Source organism: Mustelus asterias, chromosome 5 (assembly GCF_964213995.1).
Source record: "Mustelus asterias chromosome 5, sMusAst1.hap1.1, whole genome shotgun sequence".
In the NCBI taxonomy this organism is placed as follows: domain Eukaryota; kingdom Metazoa; phylum Chordata; class Chondrichthyes; order Carcharhiniformes; family Triakidae; genus Mustelus; species Mustelus asterias.
In genome coordinates, this window is record NC_135805.1 from 58383222 (window position 1) to 58402522 (window position 19301).

Below are 19301 nucleotides of genomic sequence, written 5' to 3' on the forward strand. Positions count from 1 at the left end.
TTCACTACAAAGCAAAGCATACAATTTGCATCTGCTTGGAAACTGCTTGCCAGTGGTGCCCCGCAAGGAATAGTGTTCAGACCTTTGCTATTTTAAGCAATGATTTATGTGTGACTATTGGGGGAATGATGCAAGCAATTAGCACATGTTAAGACTGTGAGGGTGCACAAATAGAAAAACAAAATACTGTGGTTGCTGGAAATTTGAAATAAAAACAGGCAATATTGGAAAAACTCAGCAGGTCTCCTTGCATATGTGAAGAGAAAAATGGGTTCATAAGAACTAGGTTACAGGCATGAAAGGTTAACTTTGTTCTTCAATTCATAGATGCTGTCAGATTTGCTAAATGTTTCCAGAATATTAAGTCTCTACTACAAAAAGATCTTGAACTGGAAGAATGGGTCAGTGTTTGACAAGTATGTTTAATTTAGAAAGGTGTACTGTAGTGGGCGGGTGAAATTCTTATCTCTGACAGGGAATTGAAATCCATGATGAAAGAGGAAGATCTGGGTATCACATTCCATCAATCTCTAACAGTTCATGATGACTGCCAAGAAGCTATAGTTGAAGCAATAAGGTTTTGGGTTGTATTGACAAGAAAGTTCAATATTAAGCAAAGCATACTATTTAGTCCTCATGCAAGATCCTGTTTGGGCATTAGTTAGAATACCGTGGCCCGTATTGGTATCCTCAAATGATGAAGGATTTTGAATCTTTGAAAAGGACCCCAAGATTAATACTGAATGTAAAACATCTTTGTTGCACAGATATGTTCAAAAGGTTGGGTCTACACTAGAAAGGGAGATTTGATCAAGATCTTTGAAATAATGAAGGGATAGATTGTGCTTATAGAGTCATAGAGGTTTACAGCATGGAAACAGGCCCTTCGGCCCAACTTGTCCATACTGCCCTTTTTTTTAAAAAACCCCTAAGTTAATCCCAATTGCCCGCATTTGGCCCATATCCCTCTATACCCATGTAATTATCTAAATGCTTTTTAAAAGACAAAATTGTACGCTCCAGAGAAAAACGTCCCAGTCTATCCAGCCTCTCCTTATAACTCAATCCATCAAGTCCCGGTAGCATCCCAGTAAATCTTTTCTGCACTCTTTCCAGTTTAATAATATCCTTTCTATAATAGGGCGACCAGAATTGCACACAGTATTCCAAGTGTGGCCTTACCAATGTCTTGTACAACTTCAACAAGACGTCCCAACTCCTGTATTCAATATTCTGACCGATGAAACCAAGCATGCCGAATGCCTTCTTCACCACTCTGTCCACCTGTGACTCCACTTTCAAGGAGCTATGAATATGTACCCGAGATCTTTGTTCTGTAACTCTCCCCAACGCCCTACCATTAACTGAGTAAGTCCTGTCCTGGTTCAATCTACCAAAATGCATCACCTCGCATTTGTCTAAATTAAACTCCATCTGCCATTCGTCAGCCCACTGGCCCAATTGATCAAGATCCCGTTACAATTGGAGATAACTTTCTTCACTGTCCACTATGCCACCAATCTTGGGGTCATCTGCAAACTTACTAACCATGCCTCCTATATTCTCATCCAAATCATTAATGTAAATGACAAATAACAGTGGACCCAGCACTGATCCCTGAGGCACACCGCTGGTCACAGGCCTCCAGTTTGAAAAGCAATTCTCTACAACCACCCTCTGGCTTCTGTCAAGAAGCTAATTATGTGGCCCATATAGTTCAACTGTGTATCTTAAGGAGGACCAGGGATCACGCTTACAAAGGCAGAACTATGTTGGATGTTTGGTGGTTTGTCCCACGGTGGAAGATACCAGTGGGATGCCAGATCTCCAGGAGAGTCAGAGGGCACAGGTGAGTGCAGTGGCCATCACTAAGGAGAAGGTCCTGGGGAAACTGAAAAGGTCTGAAGGTGGATGAATCACCTGGACTGGCTGGACTACACCCCAGGGTTCTAAAAGAGATAGCTGAGGAAATTGTGGAAGCATTGGTGGTGATCTTTCAGGAATCACTGGAGGCAGGGAGGGTCCCAGAGGACTGGAAAGTAGCTAATGTAACACCGCTGTTTAAAAAGGGAGGGAGGTAGCAGATGCGAAATTATAGAACAGTTAGCCTGACTTCATTTATGGGCAAGATTTTAGAGTCCATTATGAAAGATGAGATCGCAGAGTACTTGGACGTGCATGATAAAGTAGGACTGAGTTAGCACGGCTTTGTTAAGGGGAGGTTATGTCTGACAAATCTGTTAGAGTTCTTTGAGGAGGTAACAAGGAAATTAGATAAAGGAGAACCAGTGGACGTGATTTATTTAGATTTCCAGAAGGCCTTTGACAAGGTGCCGCATAGGAGACTGTTAAATAAGTTAAGTGCCCATGCTATTAAGGGTAAGATCCTGGCATGGTAGAGGATTGGCTGACTGGCAGAAGGCAGAGATAAAGGGGTCTTTTTTAGGATGGCAGCCGGTGACTAGTGGTGTGCCTTAGGGATCGGTGCTGGGACCACAACCTTTCACAATATACATTAACGATTTGGAGGAAGGAACTGAAGGCACTGTTGCTAAGTTTGCAGATGATACAAAGATATGTAGAGAGACAGGTAGTATTGAGAAAGCAGGGGGCTGCAGAAGGACTTGGATAGGTTAGAAGAGTGGGCAAAGAAGTGGCAGATGGAATACAATGTGGAAAAGTGTGAGGTTATGCACTTTGGAAGGAGGAATGGAGGCATAGACTATTTTCTAAATGGGAAACACAAAGGGACTTGGGAGCTATTGTTCAAGATTCTCTTAAAGTTAACGTGCGGGTTCAGTTGGCAGTTAGGAAGCAAATGCAATGTTAGCATTCATGTCGAGAGGGCTAGAATACAAGAGCAGGGATGTACTTCTGAGGCTGTATAAGGCTCTGGTCAGACCCCATTTGGAGTATTGTGAGCAGTTTTGGGCCCCATATCTAAGAAAGGATGTGCTGGCCTTGGGAAGGGTCCAGAGGAGGTTCACAAGAATGATCCCTGGAATGAAGAGCTTGTCGTATGAGGAACGGTTGAGGACTCTGGGTCTGTACCCATTGGAGTTTAGAAGGAGGAGGGGAGATCTTATTGAAACTTAGAGGATACTGCGATGCCTGGATAGAGTGGATGTGGAGAAGATGTTTCCACTAGTAGGAAAAACTAGAACCAGAGGGCACAATCTCAGGCTAAAGGGACGATCCTTTAGAACAGAGATGAGGAGGAATTTCTTCAGCCAGAGAGTGGTGAATCTGTGGAACTCTTTGCCACAGAAGGCTGTGGAGGCCAGGTCATTGAGTGTCTTTAAGACAGAAATAGATAGGTTCTTGATTAATAAGGGGATCAGGGGTTAGGGGAAAAGGCAGGAGAATGGGGATGAGAAAAATATTAGCCATGATTGAATGGTGGAGAAGACTCGATGGGCCGAGTGGCCTAATTCTGATCCTATGTCTTATGGTCCCCATTGAGTGGTGGACTCGCTGAATCGATTGCCACCTTTTCTGGTGAACAATGATTCACAGGATTCCTCCATTGAAGAGCAGGACTTGTTTCTAGCTGGGGCCAAGATTATCTCGTGTTTATCATGGAAATCAGGGTGATCTCCTGCGCTAGCTTTGATTGCCTGATGGGATCGGATTGAGGAATTTTCCAGATTTTATTTCCTTGGAGATAGAGGGTGATGACAGAAGGCTGCTTCAGTGACTGGAAGCCAGTGCCCAGTGGCGAACCACAGGAATCTGTGTTGGGCCCCCTATTATTCATCATTTATACAAATGACATTGATGACTATGTGGGGGTATGATTAGTAAGTTTGCGGATGACACAAAAATTGGACGGGTAGTTAACAATGAGGTGGAGTGTCTTGGGCTACAAGAAGATATGGACAGAATGGTTAAATGGGCAGATAAGTGGCAGATGGAATTTAACCCTGAAAAGTGTGAGGTGATGTAATTTGGAAGGAGTAATTTGACTGGAAAGTACTCAATGAATGATAGGACACTAGGAACAAAGGGACATTGGCGTGTTTGTTCACAGATCTCTGAATGCGGAAGGCTATGTTAGTAGGGTGGTGAAAAAGGCTATGGGACACATGCCTTTATCAATCGAGACATAGATTACAAAAGCAGGGAAGTCATGTTGGAATTGTATAGAACTCTGGTGAGGCCACAGCTGGAGTACTGTGTGCAGTTCTGGTCGCCACATTATCGGAAGGATGTGATTGCACTGGAGGGGGTGCAGAGGAGATTGACCTGGATGCCGCCTGGGATGAAAAATTTAAGTTATGAAGAGAGTTTGCATAGGCTTGGGTTGTTTTTGTTGGAGCAGAGAAGACCTGATCGAGGTGTACAAGATTATGAGAGACATGGACAAAGTGGATAAGGATCATAGAATCCCGACAGTACAGAAGGAGGCCATTTGGCCCATCGAGTCTGTACCGACCACATTCCCACCCAAGCCCTACTCTTGCAACCCCACGCCATTACCCTGCTATTCCCCCTGACACTAGGATGAATTTAGCATGGACAGTCAACCTATCTTTGGAGTGTGGGAGGAAACCGGGGCACCCGGAGGAAACCCACGCAGACACGGGGAGAACGTGCAAACTACACACAGACAGTGACCTGAGGCCGGAATTGAACCTGGAACCTTGACACTGTGAGGCAGCAGCGCAAACCGCTGTGCCACCGTGCCGCCCGAGCAGCTGTTCCCCTTAGTTGAAGGGTCAGTCACAAGGGGACATGGGTTCACAGTGAGGGGCAGGAGGTTTAAGAGGGATGTGAGGAAAAAACTTTTTGCCCATAGGGTAGTGATGGTCTGGAATGCGCTGCCTGGGAGGATGGTGGAGACGGGTTGCCTCACATCCTTTAAAAAGTATCTGGATGAGCACTTAGCCTTGAATGTTATGATGTGCCATGGGCCAAGTGCTGGCAGACGGGATTAGATGGAAGTTCAGGTGTTTCTAATGTGTCAGTGCAGATTCGATGGGCTGAAGGGCCTCTTCTGCACTGTATGATTCTATGATTAATTGGCCTTGGTTTTTTGGCTTTCCCAGGAGATTGCATGTCAACAGGAGGCTGAGGAATGTCTGTATTGTGATATGGTGCATGGGAAAGGCTAGACAGACCAGTGGAACCTTTCCTATCTGACATTTTTACATGCTCGAATGCCTGAAATTACACCGTAACTGCAGACATTTTAAAATAATTTCACTCTATTTTTATCCCAAATTGTACCTTTTATCCAGGGAAACTGATCTGACTAGGTTTAAAATTTTAATGATATTAAAATAGTACAAAATCAATTGTCTTGATGCTGAAAAGTGCTGATTAGGTGCATTGGCCATGCTAATTTCTCCCTCTGTGTACCTGAGCAGGCGCCAGAGTGTGGCGAGTAGGGGATTTTCACAATAACTTCATTGCAGTGTTAATGTAAGCCTACTTGTGACACAAAGAAACAAACTCAAAATAAAAAGAAAAGCCTGTTGTGGTAACTTGAGTATTGGATTCCACTCAAAGAGCCCATTGCAACCACAATTTTAGCTGCCCAATGAATATTGCTTATTCATAATAGAAAAACAATGGAAGTGATTGCGCAGCTCTCCATTACAGGGTGGATTGAAAATCAACATTGGGAACTCTGTTGTCCACTATTTGATTTGATTTATTATTGTCACATGTATTAGTATAAAATGAAAAGTATTGTTTCTTGCACGCTATACAGACAAAGCATACCGTTCATAGAGAAGGAAAGGAGAGAGTGCAGAATGTAGTGTTACAGTCATAGCTAAGGTGTAGAGAAAGATCAACTTAATGCAAGGTAGGTCCATTCAAAGGTTTGATGGCAGCAGGGAAGAAACTGTTCTTGAGTTGGTTGGTACGTGACCTCAGACTTTTGTATCTTTTTCCCAATGGAAGAAGGTGGAAGAGAGTATGTCCGGGGTGTGTGGGGTCCTTAATAATGCTGGCTGTCTTTACGAGGCGGCGGGAAGTGTAGACAGAGTCAATGGATGGGAGGCTGGTTTGCATGATGGATTGGGCTACATTCACAACCCTTTGTAGTTTCTTGCGGTCTTGGGCAGAGCAGGAGCCATACCAAGTTGTGATACAACCAGAAAGAATGCTTTCTCTGGTGCATCTCTAAAAGTTGGTGAGAGTTGTCACTGACATGCCAAATTTCCTGAGTCTTCTGAGAAAGCAGAGGCATTGGTGGGCTTTCTTAACTATAGTGTCGACATGGGGGGACCAGAGCAGGTTGTTGGTGATCTGGACACCTAGAAACTTGAAGCTCTTGACGGACATTGAGAATGAGTTCCCAATAACTCGGGCCCCACACCTCATAAAAGGTAAGAGGTGCGGACGCCAATGGGGATAAATAAGTGGAGTGTTACAATTTCCTTAAATTTTAGAGTAGAAATAATTCTTAAAAGTTTCCCTTAAAGATTACTGATATGGCATCTGTAAAATGTCTTCAGAATCTTACAATGAGTCAGATGATTAGTAAGGTATCCCACCGCTGCACTATTTGGCTGAGTAGTTTGTGGTTATGGATCTTTCTAATGAAATCCCTGAGCCATGTAATAGCTTTACATGTTGCTCTGGTAAATGTAATTGAAGGCAGTGCAATAAAGACAACTAATTTGATGTTTACATTAAGCCACAAGATGATGTTGAAGAGCCTGCGATTATTTACCCTGGAGAATTGGAGGCGCAGGAGACATGTTCTCTAAGCCTTCAAGATTTTGAAAGAAATAGATAAAGTGAAACCCAGTGATATGTCCACGATTATCGTAAACTGAGCTGACACTGGCTGAAGCTTAGAAGACAGAAAGCGCCAGGGCAGTTTTGGTTGAACTGGAATAGACTGCCTGGGAATGCTGCATATAATGTTGATAAACAGTAGGGAGGAGTTCAAGAAATATTTAAGGGAATTGATGATATGAGGGAATTATTTTTGGGGACCAGTTAGATGGACTGCAGAAACTACTTCTGTGTTGGTGATTCATTCATTTATTACAGTTGCTAGTGATTAGAAATAGACCAAGGAGCTGCAACAAGGGTAGGAAAAAGAGTTGTCAACACTACCACTCACTCCAATTTAAAAAAAACAATCTAAAGTTAATTTTACATGACATAGTATATTAACTTTTCCCAGTGTATATTTAATTAACATATGTTCCCTGGTGGTTCTGTGAAGATATATAAATGTACATGCTATTAGCATATGGCAAGTGGCAAATGTTACTGCTGTTTATGTTACTGCCTGTTATGTCCTGCTGAACCTTGTGTCTCCTGTTGTTTTAGGTCAAGTAATTTATGCGCATCAGTTTATGAATTTGACCGGAAAAAACTTGACAAACGTCAGTCTATTTGAAGACCATTGCAACAACCTTCTACGTGATCTGATTATTTTAGCAGTTAACAAGTATACCAAGGTAGGCAGTGATTTTCTTGGCCTTAAATATATAATGTACCCTTTCCCTTCATCTAATTTTTTTTTACAGGAACGCGATTGGATAAAATGACAGCACTGCAAAACAAATGCCAAAGTAGAAAACTAAAAGAGCTTTTTTTTTATGACTAAACATTTAATGGTAGTTCATATATACCCAGATAAAAGTTTACACCCCTACTTGTCGATAAATTTAGAGAACACTGCCCTGAATGCGAGTCATATCCTGACCCAGATTTCCACATGACTGACTTATCTCCTCACAAAGTAATTATGTCACTGGCTGTAGACCCTGAATTAGCCTCCACCCTGTATACGCCTGGTAGCTGTTACCACGTTCTGCTTTAGCGCTGTATTAATGAGGTAGCTCTGCAGATCCTGAGCTCTGTGGGGAGAAAGCATTTGACTCATGGCGCCACAAGTGTGTTGATACGAGGGGAAGGGATTTAAAATTAGCAGACTTATTAAAGTCAGAAAAGAATATTCCCATTAATTATCGTGGCTCCGCAGGAGTGGAACAACAATAGCTCAGACTATGCCAGTTGAGAAAAGAGAAAATAAAGAGGGATGTTTTTGTGGATAGGGCAGAATTCTGATGGATAGACGCTCTGTAACGTTGGTTCTGGTCTTTTATAATTCCTTTTGAGGGATCAAAATTTGGGAGTGTGAATTGGCTGAATTGAAAAAGAAACAATTAGGTAGAAAGTCAGGATTTTGGAAGGGGCAGGATTTTAGCTTTGGCGTGGCGCCCAGGCCTGGAGAATTTGTGCTACTTTTATTTGGCCGAAGTGATGTTCTGGGAGTATTGTCTCTTTATGGGGCCGCCACCATTAAGTTGCACAAAGTCTTTGGAGGATATCTCCTCCAAGGGGCGGCATGGTTGCACAGTGCTTAGCACTGCTGCCTCACAGCGCCAGGGATCCGGGTTTGATTCCCGACTTGGGTGACTGTGCGGAGTTTGCACATTCTCCCCATGTATGGGTGGGTTTCCTCCAGGTGCTCCGGTTTCCTCCCACAGTCCAAAGATGTGCGGGTTAGGTTGTTTGGCCATGCTAAATTAACCCTAGTGTCAGGGGGTTTAGAAGGGTAAATATGTGGGGTTGCAGGAATAGGGCCTGGGTGGTATTGTGGTCGGTGCAGACTCGATGGGCCAAATGGCCTCCTTCTGCACTGTAGGGATTCTATGATCTATGATCTGGGTGGCGGTGGAGGGAGCGTTCCTGTGCTAGCCTTGGAATTCTACCTACATTTCTTCTGATTGACCTCGCGTGACCTGAACCTGTTGCGAGCAGTGTGCTTCCTGTTTTAGGTCTTAATGCCACTTGGCCGAATCTGGGCTACAGGTACCCCCCCCTTGGATTGACAAGGTGTTTCACTTCCTCAATGGGGGAAAGTGCCTGTGTTGCATCACTCACGGTGCAGATGCCCATCCAGAATATCTAAATAATCTCAGCCCCAAGGTCAAGGATTGAATCAGCAAAGTGATTGTTTGATGACTTCTGTGTCACACTTATACCCCCACAAAAATGCCTGCAGCATTTCTGGACTAAATTTTTTTTGGCTCTGACCAAGTCCTTAATCATTATTCATCGTTATCATGACGGGTAATTTCACCTTTCCGTTAAGTGGGAAGAGGTTCTTGAAAATAATTTGACAGGTGTTAATTTTAGAATGACCTATTGGCCTTTACACTTGTAATGTTGAGAGAAAAACGAACCTGCATAGCAATGAAGGCATAATTTGTGCTGTTAGTGGCTGCTTTTTGCTTCTTTGTTCTAAGTCATAAAAAAGAAAACTCCTTTCCCCGTACGGTGGCACAGTGATTAACACTGCTGCTTCACAGCGCCAGGGACCTGGGTTCGATTCCGGCCTCGGATGACTGTCTATTTGGAGTTTGCACATTCTCCCCATGTTCTGTGGGTATTCTCCGGGTATTGCGGTTTCCTCCCACGCTCCAAAGATGTGCGGGTTAGATGGATTGGCCATGCTAAATTGCCCCTTAGTCAGGGGGATTAGCAGGGTAAATGTGTGGGGTTATGAGGATAGGGCCTGGGTGGAATTGTTGTCGATACAGGCTCGATGGGCCAAATGGCAGCCTCCTGCACTGTAGGGATTCTATGATCGCACAAGGGCTATTTCCATTGCGTATGTGACCGGTATAGGGTGGAAATAAAGGTTTCCACTGAGAGAGCATTGAAGTGAAAAGCTGAAGCAAAGTTACAAAAATATACCAATCTATTGGGATGGATCTTCAAAATTAGCAGACTTATTAAAGTCAGAAAAGAATATTCCCATTAATTATCGTGGCTCCGCAGGAGTGGAACAACAATAGCTCAGACTATGCCAGTTGAGAAAAGAGAAAATAAAGAGGGATGTTTTTGTGGACAGGGCAGAATTCTGATGGATAGACGCTCTGTAACGTTGGTTCTGGTCTTTTATAATTCCTAATTCCTCATTAGTCCAGCGGTTTATTTTTGTATTAGCACCCGGAACTATAAGTGCAAAGACAAAAGTATTTTGATGTTTGAAGCATTATTTGCAAATCAATTTTTGGGATGTGGGTATCCTTGGCAATGCTGACATTTATTGCCTATTTCTAAATGCTATTGAGATGGATTTTCTTCGTGAACCACTGCGATCCATTTGGTAAAGGTATTCCTGCAGGATTATTAGATAGGGAGTTCCAGGGTTTTTATTCATTTTTCACAAATCTGAAATACTCTTCACCAGTTTGGTCATTATGATGTTACACATATTAATAATGGAAGAAGGTCTGTGTCAATCTGTTATCGGTTACCTAAGGAAACATTGCTGTTGCATACTCCAAAACCACCCTGGTATGAAGGTACTTGGTTAAGATGTATGTTGGGATTAACTTAGGATAGAGTATAATGAAGATTCCTGGATTAATCCGATTGTTTCGTCTGTTTTAAATGCTGGGTAAGCAAAGTGGTGTATGCTTTTCAAGTGCATGTGCACAGCGTCTGTTATACCAGCTTTTTGTTCCCCCAATAAATTAATATATAATCAATACATAGGACCAATCCCAGTGCTGGCCATTTCACGGTATGTGGATTCAGGTCTCAACCAGGCTAGCTGCTCCCATCAAGCAGGTAACCAATTAGGTTCATTAGCCGTCTTGTTAAAGGCACAGTAAGAAGTCTCATAACGCCAAGTTAAGGTCCAACAGATTTATTTGGAATCACGAGCTTTCGGAGTGCTGCCCCTTCATCAGGTGAGTGGACTCCGAAAGCTCATGATTCCAAATCAACCTGTTGGACTTTAACTTGGCGTTGTGAGACTTCTTACTGTGCCCACCCAAGTCCAACGTCAGCATCTCTACATCATTGTTAAGAGCAGTCAAAAGAGCCTTATTCGGATTTTCTCCTGGGCCTCCAGTTTCCCTTAGTGTGAGTCTTAGAACAGGAAAATTATTTTTGTTTAATGCGTTCTCAATCAGCACACTATTTTTCAGGAACACATTGGGTGCGCTGAATGAGAGATTATGCACTAAACATTAAGGGTACGATAGATTAATCATTATGCTGTTGGACCATTAATCTGTTCTAAATGTGACTTTAGTTTCCAACGAGTGGTTGATCCGTAAGTTAGCAAGTCAGTTAGCCATTCAGGATGGTATGAATGGACAATATTCATGGACCAGGCGTCTTCGCCCACATTCCAAAAACAAATACAAAAATTCTGATGTAAATATATACACGGCAGTAATTGAATATGGAAAATAATGCAGCCACAAGAATATTTCACTGAGAGTCTGCTGTAAAAATAGGGGAGTTCCTAGCAATCTTTTATGCTGCATTTGGTGCTGAATCAATATAACTGATGAAAAGTCGAGTGTGTTAAACTACTCTGTGATTTTCAGATTTAAATTTTACCTTTCCCTCTGCTTTATGCTACACTGTAACTCATTTTACAATTGAGCTTTCTTTAAACCTGTTTCAGGATTGTTAATCGCCTTTCCCTTAATTCATGCTTTTATTATGTCTAATTCAACCTGTCCTCTTAATGGGCAGAACTTTCAGGCCCCACTGAGATTGGAAATGGAGGCACAGAGGGCCTGAAAGGACCAGCACCGGTATGTGTGCCGATTTCCCAACCCTGTCCCCAGAGCCGGCCGTTTCAGGATTGACCAAGGTTGCTGCTTCCATGAGGTGGTTGGCCAATTAAGCTCATTAAGAGCCTTATTTAGGGCACCTGAAAGAAGGTTTATTAGGACTTTCTATTGGTCCTCCAGTTTACCAACTTGACGGCGGGGGGTGGGGTCGGTGGGGGGGATACTCAGCAGTATGCTGAGAGCCAGCTCTTCTGGCAGGCCTAAAGGACCCCCTGCCTGGATACTGGTGCAGCCAAAGACTGCTCTATGGAGAGATTCCTCCCAATTCCACCATGTCCCTCCCCCTCCCTCGCATGGCTGATTTTTCTACTCTTCATTTGAATTTTTAAAAAGGGTGGTGAGAGGGCACTTCTATGCTGAAGCACTCTCTCAGTCACTGCCTTTTATTGCAATCTTTTGCCACCCCTCAAACTGGAAGGCCTCTGATTGGTCTTATAGCTTTGAGAGCTCACCTGCTGCCCTTAATCGGACAGGGGAATTGTCTCCCTGCTCAATAAAGGGGGAACCCCAGTCAAAATCCCAAAGAGTGATCATTCCCAACTCCCCCCCCCCCCCCCCCCCCCCCTCCCCAACCCCCCCCCCCCCCCCCCCTCCCCAACCCCCCACTCCTCCCTCCCTGGGTGTGGGAGCCAGAAACATACCCAACTTATGTTTCTCACCCCTCAAAACAACAATTCAACCCAATTGTGATGGAAATGATTTAAATGCAAACTGAATATGAGAGTAAGAGGGAGCTATATTACCAACATGGTTTTGTATTCCAGTTGATTCTGTTTGTCTCAGGTTGTATTTTGTTCAATGAAGAACAACAGTTTTTTTCTTACTATCCTGCCTTTTAGGTTCGTCCATCTGAGGTACTCACCACTTGCCATTACCAGTGCAGCTGTATCAAGGAACTATGGGTGCTGCTTATCCATCTCCTGGACTATAGGAACAAAGCTTCTCAAACTGAGGTAATATTTACTGGAAAGTTTTATTTTATTTCGAATGATTTCTGTATGTACAAACTTTGACCACAAAATAAATTTTCCAATGACTGAAATGGATATATTTTATAAATGCTGTCGGTCAGCAACTTGGCTTTCTTTGTTTCTTTTTGATATAATTGGTCAAATTCTGATTCACAGTTTCTCTGTGAATTCCAAATTACTTCTTGGATTCATGACACATAGGAACATAAGAATTAGGAGCCATCATAGGCAATTCAACCCTTCGAGCCTGCTCTGCCATTCAATCAGATCATGGTTGATCTCTCCCTGGTCTCAAATCCACCTCCCCATCTGTTCCCCATTCCCTTTATCCCCTTTTTTATTTGAAATTTCTCTATCTCCTTCTTGAAACCATTCAGCGATTCAGATTCCACCGTGCTACAGGGCAGCGGGTTCCACAAATTCACCACCCTCTGCGAGGAGTAGTTCCTCTTCATTTCAGTTTTAAATCCTCTCGACCTATACCTGTGACCTCTTATTTCAGATTGCCCCATAAGAGGAAACATTTGGTCCACATTTATTTTATCAATCTCTTCTAAAATGTTATATACCTCAATCAGATCCCCTCCCATCCTTCTAAACTCCAACGAGTACAAGCCCAAACTGCTTAGTCTCTCCTCATACATCAACCCCTTCATCCCAGGAATCAATCTGGTGAACTCCTCTGAACTGCCTCCAATGCCACCACATTCTTCCGCAAATAAAGAGACCAAAACTGGACACAGTACTCCAGATGTGTCTCATCAACGTCCTATACAATTGCAACAACACTTCTCTACTTTTATACTCCAGTCCCTTTGCAATAAATGCCAACATTCCACTTGCCTTTTTTATTACATGCTGCACCTGCATACCGACTTTCTGCAACTCATGAACATAGACACCCAGATCCCTCTGCCCGAATGCATTTTGAATCTGCTTTCCATTTAGGTAATAATTTGCTTTTCTGCTAAAATGGATAACCTCACACTTACCCACATTAAACGCCATCTGCCAAATTTTGGTCCATTCTCCTAGCCCAGCTATATCCGTCACTAAAATTTTTATTTCCTCTTCACTGTCTGCTTTCCCACCTATTTAACATCATCCACAAATGTTGCTATGTTACATTATGTCCCTGCTTGCAGATCATTTATATGGATTGTAAACACTTGAGGTCCGAGGACTTACTCCTGCGGCACTCCGCTAGTTACATTTCGCCAGCCAGAGAAGGACCCGTTTATCCCGACCCTCTGCTTTCTGTCAGTTAACCAATCCTCAATCCAATCTAGTGCTTTAGCCCCAATACCCTGTGAGCTCACCTTCTGGATCAGTCTTTTATGTGGGACCTTGTCAAACGCCTTTTGGAAGTCCAGATATACCACATCCACAAGTTCCCCTTGCTGGTTATGTCCTCAAAGAACTCAAGCAAGTTTGTCAAGCATGACTTACCCTTCATAAAACCATGCTGATACTGACCTTTCTCTTTCCAAGTGCTCATTCATATCCTCCTTAATGATAGATTCCGGCAACTTCCCCACCACAGAGGTCAAGCAACCGGCCTATAGTTTCCTACTTTCTGCCCCTCGCCCTTTTTGAATAGGGGCGTCACATCAGCGTGTTTCCAGTATACCCAGAATCCAAGGAATTTTGAAATATCAAACTGAGGCGTCCAATATCTCTGCTGCCACCTCCTTTAATACCCTAGGGTGCAGGCCATCAGGTCTCGGAGACCTATCTGCCTTTAATCCCATTAGTTTATTCAATACATTTATTAAGGAAGTTACATGCATTAATAATTGTAAATAACAAGCACTTCCTGTAACACTTTTCTCAATGCGCTTTATTAATATGCCTAAGTTATAAAGCTTATAATTAATTCTTTCATGGGCCAACATTTACTACTCACTTTTACTTATCCTCTTTGTCCCTTGAGGGACAAAGGGCAGTTTCTGTAAGTTGATGTTATTTTTACAGAGTGGGGTAGTTGACTCCATGCTCAACCTCCAACCTGGAGGACCAGTTTGTTGCTCTTTGTCAGACCTTTCACGTGAGACGTGCCTGGCTTGGTTAGACATACCAGGAGCCGAAGCCCCTGCCGGCAGAGCTCTCAGGATCCCTACGGCACACAAGCCCACAGCAAGGGGAGGCCAGTATTTATTGCCTATCCCTAATTGCCATAGAACTGAGTGGCTTTCAAGGCCGTTTCATAGGGCAGTTTAGAGTCAACCACATTGCTGTGGATCTGCAGTCATGTGGGCCAGGTAAGGACATTAGGGAATTAGATGGGTCCTTACAACAGTCGACAATGGTTTCATGGGCGTCGTTAGACTTTTAATTTCAGTTTTTCATTGAATTCAAATTTCACCATCTGCCGGGGTGGGATTCGAACCCGGGACTCCAGAGCATTACCATGGGTCTCTGGATTACTAGCTCAGTGACAATACCACTGCGCTATCACCTCCCCCATCCAACTCATTATTAACATGCGGTAAAATAATCATAATGTTAAACTGTTGCATGAATTAACTCAAAAGATCTGTTTTTGGAGAAGTTGGAGATGGAGTGAGGCATGGAGAGAGAGAGAGAGAGAGGCACACATAGATCTTGATTGAAAGGGTAGTATAAGGATTAAAGCATATTACCATATTAGTACTTGTAATGCAGGACTTCATTTATTGGTTATTTTGAAAGTGTTTAGTCAAGTGGGTTAATGAGGAAACAAAGTATTGAATATAGAATTATGCAGGGATACTAATTCCTTTCACTCAGTTCAAATTATGTAGCAGTATCATGACAGTTCACATCATGGTTTGACACATGGCTTTTCTGAACACCATGACACCTGCCACAGACAAACACAAGTACGTTAGACAGATTAATCTCATTCCCTGTGAGGATTTTAACCCCTATGCATGATATCACAAGATAATTGCCGATGAGGCAGGCCATTCAGAATTGGTGCATTTATTCATCTTGAAAGACCCTACTGTTCCCATTTCAGTTTCTAACTGTTTGCTAAATGGTTCCAAGGTTCTTGTCTCCACTATTTTGTCTGGAAGCCCATTCCACATATTGATCACTCTGATATGTAGAAAAACTTCTTGGTATCAGTCCTAAATTTATCATTTTGCTAGGTTCAATCTGTGGCTCCTTTTCCTTTCAGCTGAATATAATTTGGAGCAGTGTTATGAATTAACCTTTTGCTACCATTAACCATCATGTGTACTTGTATAAGATTTTGCCCATTTTTCTCAATGCACACTTCCTTTCCAAACTGAAAACCCCAAATGTCTCCACTCTTTGACCTTTTGCACTCGAGGTCAGCCCTGTGGTTCTTCCTTTCTCTGTCTCGAAGATTTGAATGATTTTTGATGACCAAACCTGGACACAGTGTTTGAGGTGCTGCAGCATTAGAGGGACAGCAGTTAGGCAATGATTTTCTCTGAGTAATCTTTGGTTGTAGTTCAGTAGTTTACCCCGCGTTGTTGACTACATTGGTGAGACATATTGAGCACTTTGTTTATTAAGCCTCCCAGATCTCTCTCTACTACATTGTTAACTGTTTCAGCGCTGTTTGTGGAATACATGCTACCCATTATTCATTCTTGTGTGCAATATTTCACACTGGCCCACACTAAAGTTCATCTCCCATTTTTCTGCCCACGTTTATTTTGTTTTGCGAATTTTGAGCTGTCTCATTCAACTTGGTAAGGAGTCTAAGAACACCAGGTTAAAGTCCAACAGGTTTATTTGGTAGCAAACTCAATTGAGTTTGTGTCTTTATATGCCCTGTTTGTGAACAGAACTTCCACTCACCTGACGAAGGAGCAGCGCTCCAAAAGCTAGTGGCGTTTGCTACCAAATAAACCTGTTGGACTTTAACCTGGTGTTGTTAAAACTCTTGCTGTGTTTACCCCAGTCCAACGCCGGCAACTCCACATCATTCAACTTGACCATTCTTATTAATCTACTATCGTCTGAAAATTTCACTGCATTGAAATTCTTAGTGCAACTCGTGTAAGTTAGAAAAAGCACTGATCTTAGTATTCTCCCTCCTACTCTGATAGCGTTCCCCCACTCTGATAGCGCTCTCCACCCCTCCCCCACTCTGATAGCGCTCTCCACCCCTCCCCCACTCTGATAGTGCTCTCCACCCCTCCCCCACTCTGATAGCGCTCTCCTCCTCCCCCACTCTGATAGCGCTCTCCTCCTCCCCCACTCTGATAGTGCTCTCCTCCTCCCCCACTCTGATAGCGCTCTCTCCCCTCCCCCACTCTGATAGTGCTCTCTCCCCTCCCCCACTCTGATAGCGCTCTCCTCCTCCCCCACTCTGATAGTGCTCTCCCCCTCCCCCACTCTGATAGTGCTCTCTCCCCTCCCCCACTCTGATAGTGCTCTCTCCCCTCCCCCACTCTGATAGTGCTCTCTCCCCTCCCCCACTCTGATAGCGCTCTCCCCCTCCCCCACTCTGATAGCGCTCTCCCCCCTCCCCCACTCTGATAGCGCTCTCCCCCCTCCCCCACTCTGATAGCGCTCTCCACCTCTCCCCCACTCTGATAGCGCTCTCCCCCTCCCCCACTCTGATAGCGCTCTCCACCTCTCCCCCACTCTGATAGCGCTCTCCCCCTCCCCCACTCTGATAGCGCTCTCCCCCTCCCCCACTCTGATAGCGCTCTCCCCCTCCCCCACTCTGATAGCGCTCTCCCCCTCCCCCACTCTGATAGCGCTCTCCCCCTCCCCCACTCTGATAGCGCTCTCCCCCTCCCCCACTCTGATAGCGCTCTCCCCCTCCCCCACTCTGATAGCGCTCTCCACCCCTCCCCCACTCTGATAGTGTTCTCCCCCTCCCCCACTCTGATAGCGCTGTCCCCCCTCCCCCACTCTGATAGCGCTGTCCCCCCTCCCCCACTCTGATAGCGCTCTCCACCCCTCCCCCACTCTGATAGCGCTCTCCCCCTCCCCCACTCTGATAGCGCTCTCCCCTCCCCCACTCTGATAGCGCTCTCCACCCCTCCCCCACTCTGATAGTGTTCTCCCCCTCCCCCACTCTGATAGCGCTCTCCCCCTCCCCCACTCTGATAGCGCTCTCCCCCCTCCCCCACTCTGATAGCGCTCTCCCCCTCCCCCACTCTGATAGTGCTCTCCCCCTCCCCCACTCTGATAGTGCTCTCCCCTTCCCCCACTCTGATAGTGCTCTCCACCCCTTCCCCCACTCTGATAGCGCTCTCTCCCCCTCCCCCACTCTGATAGCGCTCTCTCCCCCTCCCCCACTCTGATAGTGCTCTCCACCCCTCCCCCACTCTGATAGCGCTCTCCCCCTCCCCCACTCTGATAGCGCTCTCCCCCTCCCCCACTCTGATAGTGCTCTCCACCCCTCCCCCACTCTGATAGCGCTCTCCACCCCTCCCCCACTCTGATAGTGCTCTCCACCCCTCCCCCACTCTGATAGCGCTCTCTCCCCTCCCCCACTCTGATAGCGCTCTCCCCCTCCCCCACTCTGATACTGCTCTCCACCCCTCCCCCACTCTGATAGTGCTCTCCCCCACTCTGATAGCGCTCTCCCCCTCCCCCACTCTGATAGCACTCTCCCCCTCCCCCACTCTGATAGCGCTCTCCCCCTCCCCCACTCTGATAGCGCTCTCCCCCTCCCCCACTCTGATAGCGCTCTCCCCCTCCCCATCTCTGATAGCGCTCTCCCCCTCCTTCACTCTGATACATGGTGCACTGGCGATGAAGGGAGTGCTGCTTAAGTGGGATGCTTCGTTTTGGATTGTGCCAAATTGTTTGAGTGTTGGAGCTATATTCATCCAGGCAAATGAAGACTATTCTCTAACGTTCCTGACATGTAACTGATAGCAAGACTTAGGAAAGCAATAAATGAGTTACTTGTCGCAGAATATCTGGCCTCTGATCTACCCAAAGTTAGACCACACCATTTTAGTGTTTGGCTCAGTGAAGTTCCTTGTCAGTGCTCGTTCCCAGGATGGTGGAGAATTTGATGATGGTAATGCCATTGAATGTCATGGGGAGCTGGTTGGATGCTCTCATGTTGGAGCTGGTTACTTGCCTGGTACTTGTGTGGAATGGATGTTACTTGCAAATTATCAGCCCAAGCATTATGTAGTGTAGGCTTTGCTGTATCCTTCATGGACGGCTGCCCCTCTCCGCGATCCTCCAGTTTTCTGCCTCACTGCTGCTTCTCTCTCTGACACTCCTGCTTGACACCTCGCTCCCCGACCCCCCTGCTCACTGCCTCTGTCCCCGATCCTCCTGTTTGCCACCTCTCTCTTGGACTGCCATGCTGCCTCTGCACCTGACCACTCTGCTTGCCACCTATCTCCCCAACTCCATTGCTTGCTGCCTCTCTAACGATCCTACCATTTGCTGCCTCCCTCCCTGACTCTCCAGTGTGCCACCTCCCTGCCACTTGCTGCTTCCCTCCCTGACTCTCCAGTGTGCCACCTCCCTGCCACTTGCTGCTTCCCTCCCTCCCTGACCCTCTTACTCATAGAGCCGTATCACGCTCTTGCCCACATGCTCCCTCTTTTATCCATCTCCCGAGCTCTTTCCCAAAGTGCGGATTTGGAAGAGGGAAGCAGCAAGCATGTAGATCGGGAGGGAGGTGATGAGTTGGAGACACAGTGAGTCAGTACAGAGGCGTCATGCTGGAGACAGGAAGTGGTGAGCAGGAGGTAAGGTGAAATATTTGCTCAGTTTGGAATTCGTAGATTAACAGTTAGGATGTTATTAA

At 45.1% G+C, this 19301-nt stretch overlaps 1 protein-coding gene across 3 annotated transcripts in view; it reads left to right on the forward strand.

Moving 5' to 3' along the window:
- mms22l (MMS22-like, DNA repair protein) overlaps positions 1-19301 on the forward strand; it is a 152044-nt gene that overhangs the window by 32938 nt on the left and 99805 nt on the right. For all 3 annotated transcript variants that reach the window (XM_078212634.1, XM_078212636.1, XM_078212635.1), the window contains 2 exons: positions 7297-7427; positions 12419-12532. In XM_078212634.1, the coding sequence (XP_078068760.1) occupies positions 7297-7427; positions 12419-12532 (245 nt within the window). The remainder of the gene's footprint in view (positions 1-7296; positions 7428-12418; positions 12533-19301) is intronic.